At 43.4% G+C, this 18,795-nt stretch overlaps 2 protein-coding genes across 2 annotated transcripts in view; both read left to right on the top strand.

The window, feature by feature from the left end:
- The first annotated feature begins 137 nt into the window (after positions 1 to 137).
- efhc2 (EF-hand domain (C-terminal) containing 2) lies at positions 138 to 13,749 on the top strand. The gene is made up of 15 exons (XM_084022919.1): positions 138 to 254; positions 1,004 to 1,189; positions 1,461 to 1,611; positions 1,764 to 1,987; positions 2,772 to 3,023; positions 3,867 to 3,971; positions 4,558 to 4,696; positions 5,700 to 5,865; positions 5,989 to 6,116; positions 6,471 to 6,667; positions 6,858 to 6,991; positions 7,281 to 7,475; positions 8,968 to 9,060; positions 9,240 to 9,339; positions 12,191 to 13,749. Exons 1-15 carry the CDS (start codon positions 213 to 215, stop codon positions 12,317 to 12,319), a joined length of 2,241 nt encoding a protein of 746 aa, XP_083879045.1. The 5' UTR covers positions 138 to 212; the 3' UTR covers positions 12,320 to 13,749.
- A 3,792-nt stretch (positions 13,750 to 17,541) lies between these two features.
- ndp (norrin cystine knot growth factor NDP) overlaps positions 17,542 to 18,795 on the top strand; it is a 17,921-nt gene continuing 16,667 nt past the window's right edge. Inside the window, exons 1-3 of the mRNA XM_084023122.1 lie at positions 17,542 to 17,605; positions 18,317 to 18,532; positions 18,685 to 18,765. The gene's annotated coding sequence lies outside the window, so the exon portion shown is untranslated. The remainder of the gene's footprint in view (positions 17,606 to 18,316; positions 18,533 to 18,684; positions 18,766 to 18,795) is intronic.

Here is an 18,795-nt window from a genome sequence, read left to right as displayed (position 1 = left end):
AACTTATATATGTAGTGCAGTAAAAAAAGTACATGTGTCTCCAAAATGTACTTAGGTATAGAAATCAAGTAGAATAAAATGGAAATATGTAAAGTACCCCAGACGTTGCTAAGAAACGCCGTCAAACAAAACGGTCACGGCAAACGCGGCAAGGTAACCCCACAGCTGCAGAGTTGCATGAAGAAGATAATTAACTTTGAAATATTACTGCCATGGCGTTACCATTTCTACCCGGGAACTCTGCCAGTAGACAAGTAAGAGTACTGCTTATTTGACACAAATGGTTTGACTCGAGCTTCGGTCAGTTTGGGCAGCTTTACTGCGTAGCGTTAGTCAGGAGTTCGCTATAATATTATGTCAGCCAGCCAACATAACAGCTAGCTAGCAGGCCAGCTCCTGAGCTAACTAGCTAAATGTATATTTAGCAATTTAACGAGCTGTGAGAGCTACAAAAGAACTTTACAAACAGGAGTGAACTAACAGAGCTAACAGTTTTCTTCGGCTTGGTATGTCTCGTTACAGTTATTGCTACTCAAGTACTTGTAACGTTTACTAACTTGAGTATTATCATGTATGCTTCTTTATACTTAACATTCTTATCTTCAATTCAGAGGGAAATACTACATAAATATATTTCACATAGTTACATTTGCATTTTAACATGAAAACATGATGTACAATTATTTACACAGTAAATATACAAAGTATCTAAAAGTGCCTCCTCATATATAAACTAGTCAACTATAAAATAATGTGAAGTTGAGCAGGTCAAAGCTCTTTAAAGATTTGAGCTTAATACGGTAAAGCTCCTGAATTTGAATTTTCAGGCTAGTGCTGACTTTGTGTGTGTCCACAGATGATTTGTTAATTATAAATACATCAAGCAATAAGTTGGTGTAATTATTGTACACCATAGTAAGCCCATATTACAGAATGTTTTTCACAGAATGTGAATACTATCAATGTTGTTGAGTAAAGACACTTTTCCCATTCTGTACTACAGCTGGGGAAAGAGAGATTCCACAAATCCCAACATTTTGACCTTTCAAATGGAGTCCCTATGGTGGGATCCGAGAAGCCAGGCATTGGAGGAGAACTGTTAGTTGGCCAAAATATTAAACCGAAGTATTCTGTCTACCCCAAAGGACAGGTCGCTGACTTACCGTCATGGGTAGCCTTTGACAAACAGGTGAATTGATCAGTTTTACCTCACTACACACACACACACACACACACATACACACAGACAAATATATATATATACATACAATGCATTATAGTATTAATCAGTTTAGTGTAAAGTATGTACCAGTGCTGGACTTGAATTTATATATATGTTATTATTATTATTATTATTATTATATAAGTCATTGTAGGAATCTTGAAAACTCCATGATCAGTTATGTAGCTAATAGTCATAATTTGATCAATCTCATTCACACTACACTTGGCCCCTCCAGGCTCTGTGCTTTGAAGCATACTTTCAGGAAGCTGTGCCTGAGGCACAAGACAAGACAAACAGGATCCGGAAGTGTAAGATCTACTTCTACCTGGAAGACGATACCATTCAGGTTGTGGAGCCGGAGTGCAAGAACAGTGGCATCCTTCAAGGTGTGTATGATATCACAGGACACCTCTTGTGGATGTAGCAGAAATGAAAATGTTAATGCATCAAGATTCAAACAGATAAATCACCTCACTGACATGATCAATTATGGAAGACATGTCCCTTACCATTGCTGTGTTGTTGCTCCCTGTGGCAGGAACACTAATTCGTCGCCAACGTGTCCCATTGCCTCCCCCAAATGATGACGAGTTCTTCAACGTTTTCCATTTCAACATCAACCAACAGATGGAGCTGTACTCACGCATGTTCACTGTGACCAACTGTGACTCTTTTACAAGGAACTTTCTTACAAAACTTGGGGTGTGCCTAAATAACCCTGCCACTGTACCTGATGACCCCTACAGCAACCTCCGTGAACAGGTAGGCGTCCAAGTCACATGTTTTTTTTCACAGGTTTTTCAATTTTATTTAGACATCAATCTATCCGTGCAACTGGAACTGATCCCAGCTGACAATGGGCAAAGGCAGGGCACACACTGGATAGGTGGTCAATCACTTGGCTTTAGACATTGTAATAAAAATAACAACGATGAAAATAAAGTATTACATGATATAACATGACTTCAAATCAAAATAGAAAAGCAAAATGTTTTGCCAGAAAGAAAAACAATAACTTTCAAGTTGTATCTGGAATGAGACTTTTTTGGGTGGATACAACTGTAACTTTTTTCAATCAATCTAACATCCATCCATTATCTGTAGCCGCTTATCATGGTAGCAGGGGGCTGGAGCCGTTCACAACTGACTGTCCGAAGGCAGGGTACGCCCTAGACAGGTTATCACAGGGCTGACACAAGGAGACAAACAACCATTCACGCTAACATTCACAACAATTAACCAATGCATGTCTTTGGACTGTGGGAGGAAGCCGGAGAAAACCCATGCTGACATGGGGAGAACAACATACCTCCCATCAGTTAAAAATGTAATCAAACATCCCAAATACTGACATATATCATTCAAACGTATGCTTTAAAACTATCTATTGTGTTTGGGGAATGACTTAATCAACACCACTGCCCTGTTGATGGTACTGATCCCTGATATGTACCCTTGGAGAATGTAGTTGCCCAAACAATATCTCTCTCATGCATGTGTGATCATTTGTATTGATTCTTCTTATTTCACATGGTCCCTTCTCCAGATTGAGAAAAGAATGAAGCCACTTCGGCCGTACGAGAGGCGTGACACACTGAAGCAGTTCCTGGATCATGACGGTAAATTCCTTAGCTTCAACTGCTTCTGGGACAACACAGACAACATGATTGAAGACCACCGGGAGCTCATACTGCACTACTTCCTGGCTGATGACACCATAGAGATCCTGGAGATCTTCTCCCCAAACTCTGGCAGGGATACCGTGCCCAAATTCCTACGCCGCAGCAAACTGCCTAAGGTGAGGCATCACGATAGGATCTGTTCAACAGGTGTGTCAGAGTCGTTGGGCCTTTGAAGTGTAGACCAGATTAAGAAACCGGATTAAGAAAAAACACAGGTACTAAAAGATTATGGGAATTCCTGAATATTATAGTGAAACTGTAAGAAAAATGTTGGGGGTACATGAATGTAGCTGAATGTATTTCACAGCTTGTCTCATGCATTTAGTGTGTTTAATATCCATGACCATTTGCATGTTTTACATATAGATAGTTGTTCCAAAACTAAAGGATTGCAGTGACTCTATTTCTGGTTGGGTGACTTCTTTGCAGCTTTCTCCAAACCTTCCTTCCCTTCACCAAGACCTCATTCAGTCTGACAGGACTGCTGTAGCATCCAGGCTCCCTCAAGCATTATGGCTTTCTCCTCCAGTTACTGAGTGAAGCCTAATTCGTCTTGAAAGACAGCCAGGCCTCAATTATGCATGTGTGTGTGTGTGTGTGTGTGTGTGTGTGTGTGTGTGTGTGTGTGTGTGTGTGTGTGTGTGTGTGTGTGTGTGTGTGTGTTTCCCCCCCAATGCCTTTCATTAAATGTCAGCCTTAAAGGTTGACCAGAAGCCACAAATTCGATGGGATTTCACCATGTCCTTAAAGACAGATCATTTCTTTACTCTGTCTCCTTATTCTATTAGTCTGCCTGTCTCTCTATTCATCTATCTTTTATCTCTCTATTTGTCTCTCCAGATGTTTGCATCCATATTTCCCTGCAGACTTTTGCTCAGTTCTGTGAAGAACTTGTATAGAGTGTTTTGTGTAACAACAGTTTCTACCTTTTCCTGCTTGTGGTTGTTATTTCTCCGTAGCATTCAGTCCAAATGAAGCAGCCTGGACAGATCACGGACCGCACATTGCTCAATGTGTTGGCCTCCACGAGTCTGGGAAATCGCTACCTACTGGACAGCCTCAAAGTATGTCTGTGTCTGCCACACCCACGTTACCACCATGCTGATATGACAACTAGACAAATTAGAATTGAAAGTGAAATGCTCACAAAGTCACTTGGCAGTGAAGGATGCTGCTGTGTAACCCAGAGGTTGCAGTTCTGACAATAGGCTTAAAACAAGGTATTCTATATGGCCAAAGTTATGGGGACACCGTTGTTCAAGGACAAATTTTGTTCCGATTCCAATTTAGTTAATATCAGTGTTAATGCTACAGCAATACATTGTTTTCAAAAGGCCCTTTCCTGTTTCAGTAAATTGCTGCCCCTGTGCACAAAACCATGCATCTCTAAAGTGATAGATTCCTCAGTTTGATGGGGAAGAACTTGTCTTGCCAGTGTGTGTGTAATATTTGGTGTCCACATACTTTTGGTCATATAGTATATAGTTTGTACCTTAACACTGTTCTGAAACTAAAAACTAAAACTAAAAAAAGCAATTTGATTCCACCAGGTTTATCAACATTCATGCACTCTATAGCTAGTTGATCTACATTTAGCATTCACCGAGTTCCATTTCATTCTCCCCCTTTTCTTCTCACTCTGTCTTGCAGACAGGAGCTGTCCATGAAGCCTTTTATAAGGACTGTGATCTGTCTGTGGGTGGGGAGGTGAATGTGTGGGGCAGGAGAGTGATCCTCACTGACTGTGACAACTTCACCAAAGACTATTACCGCTCCAAACACGGCATAGGTAACCAAAACTTTTCTTTCTTTTTTCAGTATTGCTTCAAACGTGTAAACTGTTTCTTCAGGCAAAATAGGCAGCTTTAAAGCATAAGTTTAAAGAACATACTTTTATGTTTTATAGACTAAATTGTACAGTGAAGTGCTTTATCTGTGCAACAAAACTTAAAAATATGATATGTGTATATTCATAGTGGCTTTTCCTTTTCAAATGACAATGTGACATTTCAGCTAGTCACACATTTGAATTTATTTAATCTGCAGTTATTGGTTGCTTATGCCAGCAATACATCAATCTGAACACTGAGGGGCAGTAAGAGCAAGCACCAGCAAGCACTATTACCTAAACTATACTACATAAAGTATTTTATCTGTATAGTTAGGACATATACCTACTATATATATAGTACGTGTATATTTATATTTATATATATTTAGTTAGTTAATTCGTTAGATCATTACATACTTTATATACAGTATGTACTGTATATACATGTAGTTAGTTTTTCTTTAAAAATTGAATGAGCTTCTCCACTAGCCTGTATATTGTTTCTCTTGGTCAATCTGTGGTCGAAGGATGTACATTTAAGAACCAATTGCAGAGTTCAGCTCCACTGTCTGCCTGACATCAGATACTCTGGCCCTCCAGCACTGGTATTTCTTCATGCCTCCACACTAAATAGCACTGGGGACCATAAGAGGTACAGCACGCCCCAGCAGGAGAAACCCAAGCTGGTCCTGGATGTGTCTGCCACCCTGGGCAGGTTTTGGGGCTTGCTGCATTTGTCATGGTAGTAAACCAGGCGGAGCCCCCAGTGACAGGCCACTGTGATGGAGGGTCCTGTCTGACTCTGAGCAGTCAGAGGTCAATTCAGGGTTACAGTCAAACCCAGGCTGCTGTGCTCCTGCATGGATGGATTACCTGCTGCCCTCTGATCATTTCAGCTCTCCTCCTGGGTTCCTTTCTTCTTTTAAGTGTTTTGTCTTTTCTTTCTCCTTCCTCCTCTCAGAGGACTTCACCCCAGTGCAATATAAAGCTCCCCCAGCCCCGAAGCCCCAGAGGACTGTGCCCCCCTACAACGGCTTTGGCTCAGAGGGGGACTCGCTAAGCTCCTGCCAGGGCCTACTGCCCAAGCCCCCACAGAAAGATTTCCACAAGTTTATGGAGAAAGACAGGTTGGATGGGTTGAAGTCACAGTCAGAATTATGTTACACAATGGAATATTTGTGTCTGTGTGTGTTTGTGGCAGTCCCCAACTCTGCTGTGTTTATGCTCCCCCACTGATGTGGCCTCGACAGCAATGTGCTGAATTTCCGAGCACAGCTGTTGACCACCGATCCAGTTGACAAAGAGAGAGAGTTCATCATCTCCTTCTATCTCTGTGATGACTCCATCAGTGTGTTTGAACATCCACAGAGGAACTCAGGTAACCACAACTGCACCACACCCGCTATAGGAGATACAAACCTAACTTTCATGGTAAAAGGTTAGGTTTTCCAGAGTCAGTTTCCCTTTCCAGAATCAGCTGGAAACAGGCGAACCAGGTGACATTTAGTTCATAGATCGACTCTCCGCTATGGGGATGTTCCTAACTGTGTAAGTCAGTATGTGACGGTATTTTTTTGTAAGTGTGATGAAAAGTATGTAAAAAAAAAATTAGATATCCATCACTGAAATTATAACAAACGATTTAAATTCAGATTTTAAAGTAATAAACTTTAAGTAATAAAGAAAGAAATATTTAACATTTTCCTTCCTTCTGTCACACACTACGCACCAGGTGTGCTTGGTGGTAAGTTGTTGGAGCGCGGTCATGTAAAGAAGCCAGGCCAGGAGCTGTTTAAGAGCGAGCCGTCTGAGTGCTTCAAAGCTCAGGATCTATACGTTGGAGCTGCCCTCTGCATCTACAATAAGCACTTCCAACTTCTGGATGCTGATGAATACACCTTCAACTACATGGAGCAACATGCTGAGGAGGTAGGGAGGGAACTGCAACAGTATATTTCTTTCCTGAGGTTTGCTAAGGGTGTATATGGGGTTTTGCTATCCAAAGCACATGTGGTCTTTGGAGAAGGTTGCTAGAGCTAGCATGAGTACACAACCTTCGTTCTCCAGTGTTATACTCAATGCTATAACGCAATGCATGTTTGTGTGTAATTGTCTAAAGTTCCCCAAAGCCAACGTGGGAAACATCATGAGCAAACTACGATCTATTCCAGAGGAGAAACAGAGTGAGTTCAGGAAGTTTATGACTCTCAGTGACCCCGGCAACAATGGTTTCATCCCCTATGAGTCGTTCAGGTACAGTAGTACAGCCAATCTGTCCATTACACACTCTGTTGCAATAATATGTGCTGAAGTGGGGGATCAGAGTCTATTCATTTGGGGCAATAACTCAAATTCTGAGTTCAGAATTCTGTCCAGGTCAAAGGATGAAAATATTACAAGAGAAAGTGACAAGAGGAAGCAAAGAGAAATTCTATACATACTTGGTTTAAAGTTAGGACTGCAGGATGTGGTTAACTTATGCCTTATCAGTTTTTGTGCGTTATTTGATTTATGTGCACGTGTGTGCCCGTATCCACCACAGGGGCCTGCTGACAGGCCTGGACTGTGGGCTGTCGGAGCATGAGGTGCTGGTGCTAGGCCGATGTTTCTCAGAGAGCGTGCAGCCTGAGGCGGACGTGGGCTTGATGCTGGCTGTGGCCCAGGACTTCCTCAAGAAGAATTACTTTGTAGACTTCCCTGACCTGGCCAGAGTCTTCACACACCATGACCAGCACAAGTAGGCGGTTGCACACACACACACACACACACACACACACACACACACACACACACACACAGATGTTAGCTTAAAACAAAATCAAAACACAGTCAGCGTCACAACAAGACATCAATCGTGCATTCAGTGGCCCCATATCTCAAAGCAACGATTAGTTCCAGTAGTGTGAGAGTGGAGCATTGGAACCAGATGGACCCTGAAGACCTGTATGGCATGTAGCTCTGCAGGCCAGCGGACACACACATACTCGCTCTCCTTTTGTCTTTGTGTCTTTCTCTCTGCCTGTCGCCTTCCATCTGTTTTTGTGGACAACATCACATGTTTAAGGCTTCTACGCTACCACTCATCATATGTGCCATATGTAGTAAACACGGGTTGGGTCAGTTGAAATGGATGGTCAACAGTGCCATAAGGTTAAGTTGACTTGTATGTTTATGAGGCTGTGTTGACACTCTCAGTTAGTGCCAGCTTGTTCATCAACATTCCTGTAATGACGACGGCATGACAAGAATGAGGCCTCTGGGCTGCCTGGCTTCCCTGTGGAAAACACAAGCATCTTCTTTTTCAGACATACACACATTCTTTCATACAAATTCAGTTTGAGACATATTGATATAGTAGTCAACTCATGTGCTGCTGATGGCATATTGGCTTGTCAGGAATGACTAATGATGACATCCTGCTCAGTGGTTCTAAAAATATGCTTAAGGGTGCTTTTGACAACATTGATAACATCCAGCTACTAGATGTCGCACTCGCAATCCCCCCTTCATTCAGGTCACAACACAGATGTTGCTCGAAGCGCATGCGCCCTCAATTTCAGTTTTCAGTTAGATTCTAGCGAAGAAGTATACTCTATTTAATTTATTGGAGCTTAATACAAATAACCCACTACAAATAGGCAAGCAGCCTGATATGGGTCCAAACCATTGCCTGTATGACTCCCGATGCACAAAGGTGAATCCAAAATATCACGACAGAGCTGCCATCTTTGGCTTTTGATGTCATTTGGAGCCAGAGTCTGCACAGTAGTGATCAGGGGGCTGGAGCTGCAGTATCGAGGTCCTGCAAGCAAAGCACAACCACAGCTCGTTAGTGTGTGCCACCTAGCTGCTATGTCAGCACCACGGTAGCTGGTTTGGCTAGAAAGACACAACAATTCCCTATAATATATCTACAAATACATCTGTTACCAAATGTTCTATGACAATTATATGAACATGCACAATGTTCACCACGAGTACTACTTCAGCTGTCAATCTCAGCTGTCAATCCTGACGTCACCTCCCCTTTTTTCAGCATTAAATAACTAATTCAAATCAAACTTGTCCAAAAAAGAAGACTTGACATAACATCAATGTGATGAGAGCTACCTAAAATGAGAACAAAATATTTTTCATTTTTTGCCCATATCTTCTCCGTTCGAGATGTCATCCTTGTCTATGGTCCCAACTCTAGATGCCGATGTCTCTGCTTTTCTTTGTATCTCCAGGACAGGCCGTCTCTCCACCAAAGAGATAAGGACCATCTGTAAAGCCTGCCAGCTTCCTTTGCCTGAGAACCTGCTCCAGGGTCTGCTCAGCAAGTAAGAGCCCACCAATCACCCGGAGTTCGTTGTAGAACAGTTCAAGGTCCTACAGCATTTTCAGGATGGTTTTGAATTATTCATTCATTGTAGAGCCCAGTCCTTTGCCCAGAAATGTTTCTTGGCATGGTTGAAAAATCTCTGAATCAGCATTTAAACTGAACGCCACTCTGCTGTAGGTTTGCAGATGGGGACAAGATTGACTACAATGCCTTCCTGGCTGGCATTAACTGGGTGGTGCACCCTGTTCGCCCAGTGATGCCCGAAGACATCTTAAAGGTAAGAGACGGGAACATCAGTACAACGTGCAAGAAAGTAGCAAAGTGGGAGGGGAAAACGTTTTTAGTTGAGCGAATCAGAAATGCACAGTCAGTAATTGCACAGTGTGCACGGATTTTTAAATAGGTGTAATTGAAAATCAATCTACATTTTAGTCCGACATGTAATGACTCAGTGGATAAGTGAGCCAAAAGCAGAATCGAGTGAGGAATGGTCAAATGGACAAGAGGGCAATTTATTGTGCACAGAAAATGACTTGAAAGAGAAACACACACACACACACACAGGTGGTCAAAAAGAAAGGGAAGTAGCTCCTTTGTTCTTCTCTCTTGCATTTGTATCTTTCCAATGTAAAGCTGACTTAGCATGCTTTTCCACAGCCAAATCTAAGCAGGAACAGATGAGCAGGAGAGATATTCATCATGGCACGACAACAAAGGGAGGCTTGCATGGACAGAATGAAAGTGGACCGAATCTCTGTGTGTGTGTATATATATATATATATATATATATATATGTGTGTGTGTGTGTGTGTGTGTATGTCTGTGTGTGTCTGTGTGTGTATGTGTGTGTGTGTGTGTGTGTGTGTGTGTGTGTGTGTGTGTGTGTGTGTGTGTGTGTGTGTGTATGTCTCTGTGTGTGTGTGTTATGGCGTCAGAATCGTTTCATATTACTTGCGCAACTATCAACTGAACGCGTCACACCCGCGTGCTTTGACGCCTGTGCAGCACACAGCGCCTGACGTGTAATGTAGTTTCCTCATTGACTTATAATGGTCACGCGTTCACGCGCACGTTCACGCGTGATGGCTGCTGCACGCCTGTGATCACATTACGCGGAGTAACTACGCGTAACATTCATGCGTTTTTTAGCGAACGCACGCATTAACGCTCGCATGAAGATAATTGAACATTTTTGTCAGGCGCTCACATGTACGCGGAAACGACGTGCGCAGACTCTGTCACGCGTAACAAGAAGCTGCGTACATATGAAGCAGCGTGCGCACGTCTGTCTCTCACTGTTTGACAAATGTTGTTACGCGTTCACACGCACGTGCGGTCGCAGATTCTGATGCTGCGCGGCCGGAATTGATCTGCTGTGCGCACCTACTCCGCGTAACATGAGCGTGTAATGTAGTTGCCTCCCCTGGTTGATTGAAATGAACAGGCCAACTACATTACGCGTTCAAGTTACGCGGAGTAGGTGCGCACAGCAGATCAATTCCGGCCGCGCAGCATCAGAATCTGCGACCGCACGTGCGTGTGAACGCGTAATAACATTTGTCAAACAGTGACAGACAGACGTGCGCACGCTGCTTCATATGTACGCAGCTTCTTGTTACGCGTGACATACAACCTGCGCACGACAACGCACGCATAACAAATAACCATGCGTTCACACACACGCTGCTGCGCATCTTTCTAAGTGTTTTGACATCGATTTACCTTCATATGTGTGTATGTATGTGTGTGTGTGTATGTCTGTGTGTGTGTGTGTGTGTGTGTGTGTGTGTGTGTGTATGTCAGTGTGTGTGTGTGTGTGTGTATGTCAGTGTGTGTGTGTATGTCTGTGTGTGTGTGTGTATGTCTGTGTGTATTTCTGTGTGTGTGTGTGTATGTCTGTGTGTGTGTGTGTGTATGTGTGTGTGTGTATGTCTGTGTGTGTGTGTGTGTGTGTGTGTGTGTGTGTGTGTGTGTGTGTGTGTCTGTTTGTATGTATGTGTGTGTGTGTATGTGTGTGTGTGTGTGTGTGTGTGTGTGTCTGTGTGTGTGTGTGTGTGTGTGTGTCTGTGTCTGTTTGTATGTATGTGTGTGTGTGTATGTGTGTGTGTGTGTGTATGTCTGTGTGTGTGTGTGTGTGTGTGTGTGTGTCTGTCTGTGTGTGTGTGTGTGTGTGTGTGTGTGTGTGTGTGTGTGTATGTGTGTGTGTGTGTGTGTGTATGTGTGTGTGTGTGTGTGTGTGTGTGTGTGTGTGTGTGTGTGTGTGTGTGTGTGTGTGTGTATGTGTGTGTGTGTGTGTGTGTGTGTATGTGTGTGTGTGTGTGTGTGTGTGTGTGTCTGTGTGTGTGTGTGTGTGTGTGTATGTGTGTGTGTGTGTGTGTGTGTGTGTGTGTGTGTGTGTGTGTGTGTGTGTGTGTGTGTGTATATGCCATGTCGGTGCAAAGCTTCTTAATTCTGCGTTTTCCCGTGTCACAGTGTCCAGCTGCTCTTTGCCTCACTCTCAGCCAAAACTAGTGGTTCAGTATATCTGCTCAATGACTCTGCTTAAAAAAGACTCCCCTTAAAGACTCTAAAGATAACGTTGCACATTTTTGAAAGACAATAATGTCATGTTGACGGAACCAGATTCACTCGCTGTTAAGTAAGTCTACTTTTATTATCACCTCAATTATTTCCTATCTTTTCTATTCATTATCTTTAACAATCTTGGGACCAATTCAAAAAAGCCTGCTTCAACGAAATGGCTAAATTGCACTTTCCTATAATTATAAAATGAAGTTAAGTTTTGTTTCCTTTCGTACTGTATGATGTTTAATCAGTCTAATGGAGGTTAAGGATAACCCTAAATTTTAAAACTTTTAAGCACAGCAGTGTTATTTATACTGCACATTTGTTACACATTGACTACTTAAGGGGCTTTTCAAGTTGTATAAAGGACATAACACAGAGTAAGACAAATAAAGGACTAATAAAGGAGCTATCTATCACAGAGAAACAATAACAAAGGAGAGCATACAATTGTTAAGCAAAGTGGAGAATAAAATAATTATTTATTGGCAGCACAGAACAAGACCGTATTTTATTGTAGTCAGAGTTGTGCAGTGAGACTTGTGTATTTCTTTCCTCTCCAGTTTCATGTGAATGCAAGATCCAACGTCAGTGGGCCTACAGTGAAAAATGTCAACTATTCCTCCCTTCTGAAGGATGTATTCAGCTTTCTGTCCAACAGCAGTAACCCAACAAGCACCACCTCAACATAGCTACAAGATGGGAGGTGAAACCATTCTGCTTGACACACACACAATACTTGTTCAGCCAAGCAGCTATTCGCTGGCTAACCAGTGTCTGTGTTTTCACTGTGGCATGATGAAGATGTTTAAAACTACAGGGGGTCGGCATGTGTGTGATTTGTTTTCTTGTATGTGAATAATTTAGGGATAATGGTCTGCTCAAGCAAACACAAAACTGTAAAATTGAAGCTTTAGGGGGGGAAAGTTCAGATGCACAGATGCACAGATGCTTTTGATGCGCTCTGTGTTTACATGAGATGACGAATCCCTCTGAGACATGGCAAAAGACACCAGCATTAAAGCAGAACCATATTTCAGCTCCGGGCAGCGTGTGTGCATACACATTATAATTACAGGGTATTTCTGCTGTATCCTCCAAAACTGTTGGAGAAGTTGACATGGGAGGAAATTGGCCTCGGACTGAATGATGTGTGCTATATGTTGACTCTACATTGGCTACATCTACCAACAAGACAAGTGAGTCCAAAGCTAGTGTGTCAGGGCCACGAAGACCTCACATGTTTATCATCAGGGCTAAATCTCATGTTAATGTCGAAATAAAAAGAAAAGATGCATTTGATGTTCTTTTTGTTTATTAATATCACACTTTGGTGCCTGATTGAGGTTATTTGAGGCTTATTGGTGTCAGTGGTTCATTGATGATGACAGATATGGGATTTATTCTCTATACAAACATACACAGTTTAGGAGGGTGAACTTATCAGAGGCATAATTTACAAGGAACTGCACCCTCATTATGCTGTCTGTGTGAGACTATAAAAAGCCACAGGTTGTTCAGGTTGAGGCGCCGCTGTAATCAGAGCCTGCGTTGCAAACTCTAGTAAGGGGATGAGTCAAACATTAGGTAATCAACCCCCCAGTCCCCTCTATGTAACCAGCACACACATCCTGCATGCACCTCTCCTACCTCACCCCCTTCACACTGAGCACAGAAACAGGGCATTACATCACTGCCGGCATTATCGTGTCCTCGCTGTCTGCCTTCACACATACTAAAATATTAGCTTCCTCAGTCACCCACCACCAAAAGACAAAGGGTGACGTTGGTGCGGTCAGCGGCGGCAGGGAGCTTCTAGACTGCGTACTTGGCCTTTTTGTTGCCTTGTGAAGAACGCTGTGAGAGAGGGAACAATAACGGAGGAACTTTGACACCCCGTCCTTCCTCGTCCACTGCAGCGTTTCCTCCTGTCAGTCTCTGTCTCTTTGCACCCACACATCCCATTTTCTGCCCTGTCATGCTCTGTGGCACAGCAACAGCAAACCGACTGAGCTACATCATCATCAATTGGTCTTTGAATATTCCACTTGCAATGTATCATGTACAGAGCAACCTTTCAAATCTGACCAATACTAGGACTTTCGGTATCTGTCAATTAAAGAATAAGGTCACAAAACCCCATGATGAAACCCACATCGAACCTGTGGCTTTGAGCACCAAGCCCAGCCAACAACAGCATGGCTCACTGTTGTGTTTGAAATGTTTTTTTGGACAACAATGGAGCTCTGTGGCATAGAGGAATAATAAATATCAGCCTTTGATACGCAGGCAATACTTGGTTTTGGTCTTTTGATGGGATTTGTTGACAAGAGGAATTTCACCAGCCTTGTCCTTTAATACACATTTCTTTGTTAAATATAAGATACAGGGGTGGCCGTGTGGTTAAGTGGCCGATACCATGTAATTGTGACATTCCACTGAATCATTTTTAGGCAAAAACAATGTTGAAAATATTCTAAACAAAGACCGGCGAACAAACTAAACGATTGTGATGGAACATTTTGTTGTGGTTTCGAAAACTTTACATGATGGTTTAATTGAGTTTTGGATTTAATTGCTCCATGCTGTATGAGAGGCCTTGGGCATCTTCTAGTAGAAACCTATCAGTGTTCAAGAAAATTGAATTTGTTGAAACCCAACCACCCCGCTGACTAACATGTGGATGGAACTTTGCGGCACACGCAGGCATGAAGCTCTCCTGAATCAACCTCCCTGACGATCGCTCCCCTCAGCACGCAATGTTTTGTGGATGTAGCTTCTTCAGTGACTGCTTTCTGCTGTCTCTCTGTCTCCACTCAGCAGAAGCAGAACATGGAGGCTTGTTGGAAAGGATCAGGTTCTCTTGTTTTGTTCTTGCTCCACTTTACTGCTGTGTTGTGTGGGCCCACCGCACTGTAAAAACTGATATACAGGAAGGTCATAAATGTCTCTGGGGTTAGGAGGATCTGAGCGCGTTTGTGCACATGCGTGTACGTGTGTGTTTGTGTGCACGCAGGTCTGTTAATTCAAGTCTGATGGAGTCATGGCTAATCTATGAAGTCTAAACAGATATCTGAGAACAAGAGGGGGAAAAGTCTCTGTTTACTGGCTGCGTGCCTCTCTTGTCTCATGACAACAAATCCTAAAGCTGGAAGCACACCGAGACGCACACACATCACAGAGCACCTGCGTTTCAAATGTTTTTCTGCGAACTGTTCCCCCAGAGCAGCTGTTTTTGGCCCTACGGTTCACCCTGAATAAGCTTCTGTCAGTTGATATCAAGGTGTAATCGTGTTTTAATTTGGCTGCTTCGGGTTGATTATTACACAATTTAAAAACACCCATTTGGGATTGTTTTTGAATCGTTTCCCCATTCAAAACAGAAAGGTTTGATGAATACCTGACCAGAATAAAGGGATAACTACGCGGATGCTGGTGGTTGGAGACAATGGAGAACTTTGAGTAGATTTGAGAGTGATGGTTTGCCACGAGGAGAAACTCACAGTATTAAAATTGTCCTTGGAGAGAGTATAACAGAGGCTTAAGAGTCTACAGTGATGCCAGCAGTTCTACGAAGCACATCTAGCTCTGTGAGCATCAGCATGCTAACATGCTCACAATGACAATGCAAAAATACTGATGTTGAGCAGGTATGGTGTTTACCATCATGATAGCATGCTTACATGTCATAATTGGCACTATGAGTATAGTGGAGTCTGGTGAGAATGTCATTAATTAAACCAAAGTACTGGACAAATGGACAAGGTCATCCTCTCGCAACCATGAATATCTCAGCAATATGCCATGACAATCCGATAGAAGCCCTGTCTCTCCATATGGGAGTGAAAGCGGGTCCCAGCTGGTGTCTTCTTTATTGCTGACACAAATTCTTGAATACCACCTCGGTAAAACGCTGGTGTCTACCCGTTGCCCTCTTATCGGACAAGAAGTCAGCCGGTCCGAGTCTTAGAGGGTCCCAGTTGGACTGTAGAAAAGATGGAGCAACCCAAGTGTTCTCCATCTGCGACTGGAGGCCTCCTGTAACGGCACTTCTATGGAGGGAAAGGGGGTTTAGCCCACTGTTTTTGGCTTCTCTCCCTCATTCCAGTGATTCCTCAGTGCCTATGGGCCATTGGCACGGGGAGAGGGGTGGAGGGGGAGAGGGCTAAAGCTTAGACCCTGCTTTACGGGGTCAGCCACTGCCCCAGGTGCACATGGGGAAACACTTAGCTGCTCTCTTATTATTCCATATCTCCCTCTATCTCTGTCTCAGTTTTTCACTTTCTCTCTTTTATCCCTCTCCTTTCTCCATGACCCCCCCCCCCCCACACACACACACACACACACACACACACACACCGAGGGCTGCTGTTCTCATTCCGCATGCAATATCATGCATATGGCTCCGTATATTTGTGTGCAAATGAGTGTTAAGATCGTTAACTACACTGTGGTCTGCATTCACTGTGTCCTCAGAGCCGTCTGACAAGTGCAGTTTCTCTTTGATGCCGATGTATTTATTGCCTTACTAGACATTATCCCTTGATTCCGAGCACTTGTATTGGCTAACTGTTTCGCTCCGAACTCAGGAACCAGACCTGGTACACTCATCACACATCAGTTGTCTTTGGCAGCGGCTGTGACATGACTTTACCTGGTCAAGAAAAGAGAAAGTTATTCTACACCGGCTGTAAATTACAACTATGGGACTCTTTTTGTTCGGCTCTCGGCTCCCAGCGGAGACCATTTTTGAGGTTTTTCTGTTGCACACCAGTCCACATAAATCTCCCCAAATTATAGCCCTTTTTTCATGTAGCTTAAAATAAAGATGGAAATCAATCATCCAAATGAAGACGGAATATGTCTGTGCACCATCAGTCAATCCACTGCTTTGTAGCCCTCACGATTAATACGAACCGGCTTGAAATAGGCTTTCGTGCACTGAAGGAAAGAACAGAGAGATTTAACTCTTCAGGTAGGGGACCAGAGTTTCACTATTGTATCAACCTGAATTCTTGCGTAACGACGCAAAGATAAAAGTGGCCTGGCGTTACCATGCCCATAGGCCAGCAAGTGTGTGACTCTGGTGTGACTGAGCCGTGATGTGACCCTGCCCTGCTAATCCCCTTCTGATGAGATGATGACTCGCGTCACGTCAGGTCCAGTCACATCTCAGTACCCGGTGCTCTTGGGGACAGCATGCTGGACCGCCTACAGCCAAGGTGGGACTTGATCGAGACAGGGACAACTCTTTCTAGTCAGTGGCTTCTACGCTGAGGACACAGGACTGAGAATGCAGCCTAATAACGAGTGTGAAGAGCCTCCAAAATGCTAAACCAGGCAGTGACACATCACTAAGATGGAATTCTATCCAGGTTTGGATTAAGCGTGGAGGAAGTAAAAGGTTTATCACACGGGTTAAAAAGCTTTCAACGGCAGTCAGATAGGGACAACATTACTTTGCTTTTTATTACCGTCCATTTACCCGCTATCGCTACAGAAAGTGAACGCGTTTATACAAGTTGTCAGAAAGCTGCTTTTGCGGCGGTTAGTCATCTCAGCGAATCCCCTCCTCTTGCTCAATATATCTTCTGTCTCTTGGCCTTTCCCCCCCCGCTCCCTGCCTCCCTTCCCGCCCTCCTCCTGTCGCATATGGGATTCACATTTGGCTTCGCTGGCCACTTTCTTAATGTGATATTATGATACATTATCTGAAGCCATTTACTCCCTGTCACCACTTCTCACGTGGACACAAGCTGAGTAAGCCAAGGAGGGGCGGTCGGATTCTGTCCAGGTGAGTTATGGCCGTTTAATTTGACACTGTTCGCAGTGGTGATCATTTACAATGCCTGAAAGTGTAATCAAAATACAAACTGTGCTTACGTGGGTCTCTCGCTCTCCTTCCCTCTAGGAGCCTGTTGGTGGTGGATACGTTTTCAAGCTCTCCTGCTGCCGGCTGTAAATCGCTGCTGTCGAAGGTGTGTGTGTGTGTGTGTGTGTGTGTGTGTGTGTGTTTCAGGGAACAGAAGGTGAGAAATTTGGGGGTCAGTTGAGGTCTTTCAGGTAATTGTGCTTCTTAAACTTTTGACCCACTAAGCCCTACTTAGTGTGGTGCTTGCTCCCCTTATTTCCCCGGAGAGTTTTGACTCTGCATACCAGGACGTCTGTGTGCGCGCGCATGTGTGTGTGTGTGTGTGTGTTTGATACAATGAGTGTCTGGACATATGCAGTCAGCCTCACACAGCCCATGTTATTCTTTTCCACCTATTTTGGCATTGCACTCATTGTTATTCCCACACAGTTTGACCACCCTTTTCTTAATTAATCAGGCTATAAAAAATACATACGTTTGTCATTTAGAAGAAATACAAGCTATGTGCTCCCCCAATATGTCCGGCTGTCTGTTCTTACCCTAGAGGATTATAATTATACCTTTGCCATCAATGTCAGTTATTGATATCACACCAGTCATTCTGGTAACTTCAACTGTTTGAAAAGAAAAAAACCTGGTAACAGTCAAGAAATGCAGAGAGAGGAGCAAAGCGTCTGACGTGATGTATCACAATCATTTTGCAGCAGTGGTGTGCGAAGTCTCTGAGAATGTCTCGCTCATTGTCTCTCGGTAACAATGATGCATCCCTCGTTATTAGCGTTCCATGCGTCATGGTTTGTCTCTTTTCTGCCTTCAGGGTGTCCGTCTTCATGCTGAGCCATGTGAGAATGATGGATGAGGCGGTTACAGTTTGGTTCTACTCTGTGCTGCTGTTGTTTTCATCGTTTCCAAACATCGAGGCACAGCACCGTCATATGATTGTTTACAGATGAAGACAAATCTTCCAAAATGAAATATCCACCAAGTGCCTCGTACTAACAGCTGACCCACTGGCCCTGTTTATTTTTAAAAAGTGAGTGATGAGTGTGTGAGGAATGACCTGTTCTTTTGGGTATAATTTTGAGCATTTGTCAAACTCTCATGATGAGTGAAGTTGAACATGCTTTATGCTGTCTGTTTTTCCTATGATGACATATTCAACTTGTATATAACTGTAATTTGCAGGTGGAGGATATCCCAGATCACAATATCGACTGCATTAACCACTTACGACGCAGATGCTCCCATCGGGAGAAGACTGCTGAGGTGAGTTATTTAACTCTTTATTTTCTTTTG

This window comes from Eutrigla gurnardus, assembly GCF_963514095.1.
Source record: "Eutrigla gurnardus genome assembly, chromosome: 12".
Classification (NCBI taxonomy): Eukaryota; Metazoa; Chordata; class Actinopteri; order Perciformes; family Triglidae; genus Eutrigla; species Eutrigla gurnardus.
The sequence above is the reverse complement of the archived record's forward strand: the minus strand, read 5'-3'. Positions and strand labels throughout refer to the sequence as shown.

Coding starts and splice junctions, on each gene's coding strand:
- efhc2 (XM_084022919.1), top strand. CDS start 213: ATGGCGTTACCATTTCTACCCGGGAACTCTGCCAGTAGACAA. Junction 3,024..3,866: donor GCCGCAGCAAACTGCCTAAG/GTGAGGCATCAC, acceptor ATTTCTCCGTAG/CATTCAGTCCAAATGAAGCA. Junction 9,340..12,190: donor TGCCCGAAGACATCTTAAAG/GTAAGAGACGGG, acceptor TTTCCTCTCCAG/TTTCATGTGAATGCAAGATC.